Source organism: Camelus ferus, chromosome 9 (genome assembly GCF_009834535.1).
Source record: "Camelus ferus isolate YT-003-E chromosome 9, BCGSAC_Cfer_1.0, whole genome shotgun sequence".
NCBI classification, from domain to species: domain Eukaryota; kingdom Metazoa; phylum Chordata; class Mammalia; order Artiodactyla; family Camelidae; genus Camelus; species Camelus ferus.
In genome coordinates this window covers 13,814,094-13,818,602 of record NC_045704.1, presented here as the reverse complement: position 1 = coordinate 13,818,602, position 4,509 = coordinate 13,814,094, and the positions used below count along the sequence as shown (strand labels likewise).

At 53.6% G+C, this 4,509-nt stretch overlaps 1 protein-coding gene across 3 annotated transcripts; it reads left to right on the top strand.

Moving 5' to 3' along the window:
* Window positions 1–473: 473 nt before the first annotated feature.
* EMP3 (epithelial membrane protein 3) lies at window positions 474–4,398 on the top strand. Of its 3 annotated transcripts, none has more exons than XM_006180892.3 (5): window positions 474–798; window positions 1,731–1,889; window positions 2,166–2,268; window positions 3,155–3,295; window positions 4,129–4,398. In XM_006180892.3, the coding sequence occupies exons 2-5, from the start codon at window positions 1,812–1,814 to the stop codon at window positions 4,296–4,298; spliced, it is 492 nt and encodes a 163-aa protein (XP_006180954.1). In that variant the 5' UTR covers window positions 474–798; window positions 1,731–1,811; the 3' UTR covers window positions 4,299–4,398. The 3 variants fall into 3 exon arrangements, with proteins under 3 accessions (XP_006180954.1, XP_014411502.1, XP_006180955.1); XM_014556016.2 differs by having other exon boundaries at window positions 632–798; window positions 1,695–1,889; XM_006180893.3 differs by having other exon boundaries at window positions 633–798; window positions 1,797–1,889.
* The last annotated feature ends 111 nt before the right edge of the window (window positions 4,399–4,509 follow it).

The following is a 4,509-nucleotide window of genomic DNA, read 5'->3' as shown; positions in this document are numbered from 1 at the left end:
GGCTCAGAAGTTGATCAACTTGGTCCAGGTTCCCCAGGCAGGAAATGGAAGCACTGGGCTTCTTAACTTCCACCTCCTGCCCCCTTCTAGAGTTCTACACTTCTCCATTTCCCATCCCCTGACCACCAGCAGCCCTCAGCCCCACTCCACACCTCAGAAATCTGGCCTCCTCCCTCAGTCTCCCATCCCTCTGAGTATCCGGTCCTAAGCCCCATCAAGGAAAGCAGACAGAGGTCCCAGGACAAGACCCCGAGCAGAGGCCTGAGAATCGGATCATCTCACCGCCGCTGCTGGCCCCACCCGTGGGCCCCAGCTCTGTTCCCTTCCTTCCAAGGGTGGTTCATCTCAACCGCGGGAGGGAGCCCCAGAAGATGCCTGTCTGGGGGTAGTGGGTGGGGGCCTGAAGAATGAGGAAGCCAAGTGCCAGGGCCCTCCCTCTGGCTACAGACCTCAGCTGGGTGCGGTGAGGGTGGGTATAAAAGGGTCAGTATATATTGAAAGGATTAGAGAAATAGAAGCCAGGAGAGTGAGAAGAGGGAGAGGAAGGAGGCGTAAACAGCGAGGACAAGAGAGAGACCAAAGCGGCAGGACAGAGAAAGAGAGAGGGAGAGAGAAAGGGAGAAAGGGTTCCAGGGTTGGAGGGGAGAAAGAGCGAGGGAGGCAGAGGGGAGAGCGAGGGAGGGAGGAAGGCGGCGAGAGAGGCGGGGGCCGAGAGAGGGTGGAAGGAGGGAGAAGGGCGGGGCACAGAGGCCTGAGCGAGGGACCAGACTCCAACTCTGACTTTTTCCGCCGCTCTCGGTAAGTTTCCAATCCGTTATTCGGACTGGGATTTCCTTCTTTAGTTGTGTGTGCAGCACTGGAAAGGAGACCCCCAGCCCAGGAGAGACTACCCCTACCCCAGCTCTCAGACCCCTTGACAATCCTTGTAATTTAAGAAGTGATTTCTTCGCACTTGGCATGGGAACTTGGGAAGGGGTGGGGCTTGGCAAGATTTTAGGGTTTCCAGCAGAGCCCCCTACCCAAAAGATCCCTGCAATTTTTTTCCCACGGCTGTCCACTCTCCCTTGAAGACCCTGAGGACAGGATTTTTCGTTGCGAACAATCAAAGTCTGGGGACCCCCCAGCACCCCCCCACCCCCACCCTCTCGGGACTCTAAAGAGTCATGGGAGGCTGGCTCCTGCTTCTTGGGTCTCTCCCCACCCGCAAGAGATCTTGTCCATTTTCCCCACAAGATGTCCAGCAGACACTAGTCTGGCGGCAGGGTTGGGTGGGGATCTCGTGGGCATAGGCAAGGGCTGGGGTTTCCCTGGTGCTTGGAGACAGGAGGAGGTGAGATGAGTCACCCGATGACTCACCGGGTCCCCCTTCCTCCCCCCACCTCAGGAGAGGAGTGGGGTGAGTCAAGGATGCCCATCTCTGGGGGCAGCCCCCAGCTTCCGATGAATCTGAAAGGGTGGCAATATGAATTTTCATATCCTGGCTCATACGTGCCCAGGGACAGGGCTCTGAGATGATGGGAGCCACATTGCTAGTCCTACTCCTTCCTGGACCCAACAGTCTATCTCTTGCCCTCTCCGGTCTCTGGGGAATTCAGGAGCCTGGGCCCCCAGCCCCCTCCTCCTCGAGACCCAGGAGTCTGGTCCCAGCCTCCTTCAGACCAGGAGTCCAGGCCCCTAGCCCTCTTTTTCATTAGACCAGGGAATCTGGACTCAGCCCCCTTCTCTGCCAGGATTCAGGCATCTCACCGGCCCTGTGCCAACTTCTTGAAGTGACCATCCTCTACATCCCCACCCAGGCTTCCACCACGGCCATGTCACTCCTCTTGCTGGTGGTCTCTGCCCTTCACATCCTTATTCTCATCCTGCTTTTTGTGGCCACTTTGGACAAGGTAAGCCTACTTGGAATCGCGGGGCCTCCTTTTCTGCAAAGATTCTCAACAAGTTCCTCCTCTAAAGTCACTCTGGCCCCACCCCCTTTCTCTAGCATTTACCCTTCTGAGCTCTGCCTCCACCCTACCCTTTCCCCTAACAAGACCGCCTCTCCTACTTTCCTCCTAAATCCATCCTTTCTCCAGTCCAGCTCCTTCCTCCTTCAGAGTACCTCACCCTTTTCCTAACCCTTCCCAGTCACCCTAACTTTGCCCCTCTTCCTCTGTCCATCTCAGTCCTGGTGGACCCTCCCCGGGAAGGAGTCCCTGAATCTCTGGTATGACTGCACATGGAACAATGACAACAAAACGTGGGCCTGCAGTAACGTCAGCGAGAATGGTGAGGGGTGAGGGGCACTGGGGCTGATCTGCAAAAGGGAGGGGTAACCCCAAGTCTCCTCCTGGGACCAAGGATTGGGGGCCCCCAAAGTTTTGAGTGCATGGGTCTCGGTCTCAATGCTGGGTGACTGAGGCTGTTGTATGATGACCCACCTATCTGGATGGTAGGGGGAAATATGCTCATGTTCTAAAGAGGATGGTTTGAAAGCACCCCTCCCTATGATTCAGGAATGGAGATCGCATGCTATAGGTTTAAGGAATGGGGGAAAAGCTAAGATTCCGAGAAGATAGGATTATGTTTCCACAGTTCTAAGAAGACATGACAGGTGTTCTGAATGGATGGCTGGGACCAATTTGTCCAAGTTCCAAAGGGGTGGACCACATTAAGATTTTAAAGGGGTGAGGCTGAATCCTTCCAAGGTTCTAATGAAGCGAGACTAGAAGCATCTGAGTTCTAAAACCGCAGAGCTGTTATCTATCAATATTTCTAAGTGAAAGAAGGTGAAAATTATATGCTTTTCCCCTAAAAGCAAAGTAAGAGTTTCTGCTCTTATTTCTATAAAATGTTGTACTTAAGGTATCCAATGCAACAAGGCAAGAAAAAGAAATAAAAGGCATAATGCTGGGAAAGGAAGAAGTAAAAGTTTCTCTATTCCCTGTGGACATGTTTATGTAGAAAATTCTAAAGAATCTGCAAACAGCTTCTAGAACTGATGAGGGAATTTAGGAAAGTTACAGGAATCAAGGTTGACATGAGTGATATTACTTAGTATCTGAGGTTATATGGCCCTAAATGGAAGAAGGGTTGGAGGGGGGCAATGATGAGCAAGCAGGTGCAGCTGGAACTCTGGACCTGTGTGACTTCCACCTCTATCTCCTTTTTGCAGGCTGGCTGAAGGCGGTGCAGATCCTCATGGTGCTTTCCCTCATCCTCTGCTGTCTGTCCTTCATCCTGTTCATGTTCCAACTCTACACCATGCGGCGAGGAGGGCTCTTCTATGCCACTGGCCTCTGCCAGCTTTGCACCAGTGAGCACTGTTCCCTGGGAATTGAAGGGAAGGGAGGGGGGCCTGTGGGGATGCTGGGGGCCCTGAGAATGGACAGATACTGAAAGAAAACAATTCTCAACAACCCAAGGACCACCTAAAGTGCCTCCTTTAGCTGCCTCTCTGTCCCAGCAACTTACGGGAGTTGTAGTTTTCAGTGACTCGATGGTGGTTTGTGGTGTGTGTGTCTGAGTCATGGGGGAACTGGAACTCAGGGCTTCAAGAAGCCAGGGCTGGGGAAGTGGATGTGGACAAATAATTTAGATCCCAGAAATGGAGGGGGGCAGCAGGGATAGGTAGCTAATTAATATCCCAGGAGAGAACTCTAAGTTATAATAGTAGTGGTCTTATAATGTCAGCCAGCTGCTCTTTCTTGTGGACGTACCGTGTATCACACACCTCAGGGAGTTTTACGTACTTTTAAGTTTTTTGATTTCCGGTGCAAAGAGCTAAGTTAATCACAGTCCTCAATTTGGGGGACGTTACATTTCTAGGTTTCCTTTTGTTCTGTTAATTCACTACTTCTGTGCTTGGTTTGTAGAAGAGCACTCAAAAATACTCCTTAGTTGTGTGGATGAGTAGATATTATCGTCCCATTTAATGGATGAGTAAAGGGGACGCAAAGATATTAACTAATCTGCCCAAGGCCACGCTGCAGTAGCCCCGTTGGACGGCGCTGTGGGTGCGAACCACAACTCCCAGCAGACAGCGGTGCTGCGCACTCGCCCTCCCGCGGCTTCTTTGCCCCGTGGGTTGTTGGGAAATGCAGTCTTCTTGGGGGTCCTGAGTGACGTGTGGTTCCCGTCTCCCCGCAGGCGTGGCAGTGTTTACTGGGGCGCTGATCTACGCCATTCACGCCAAGGAGATCCTGGCAGAGCGTCCGTCGGGGGGCAGCTTCGGTTACTGCTTCGCCCTGGCCTGGGTGGCCTTCCCCCTCGCCCTGGCCAGCGGCATTATCTACATTCACCTGCGGAAGCGGGAGTGAGGACCGCGCGTCCCCTCACCTCCGCAGCCGGCTCCCAGCCCCGCAGCCTCTCCCCGAAGCCCCTGCCCTGGCTCCAGAAAATAAAACCGTCTAACCACCAGTTCTGCCTTTGCCTCCTTCCTTCCTCCTGCCGGGACCCAGGCCGTTCACGCCTGATGCCCCCATCACCAGCAGCTCTGCCCTCAAAATATCCAGCTCCAGGCCCCCTCCC

Excerpts from the sequence above, each read along its gene's own strand:
- EMP3 (XM_006180892.3), top strand. The coding sequence starts at position 1,812 with ATGTCACTCCTCTTGCTGGTGGTCTCTGCCCTTCACATCCTTATTCTC. Across the intron at positions 2,269-3,154 it reads CAGTAACGTCAGCGAGAATG|GCTGGCTGAAGGCGGTGCAG; the intron begins GTGAGGGGTGAG and ends TCCTTTTTGCAG. Across the intron at positions 3,296-4,128 it reads CCTCTGCCAGCTTTGCACCA|GCGTGGCAGTGTTTACTGGG; the intron begins GTGAGCACTGTT and ends GTCTCCCCGCAG.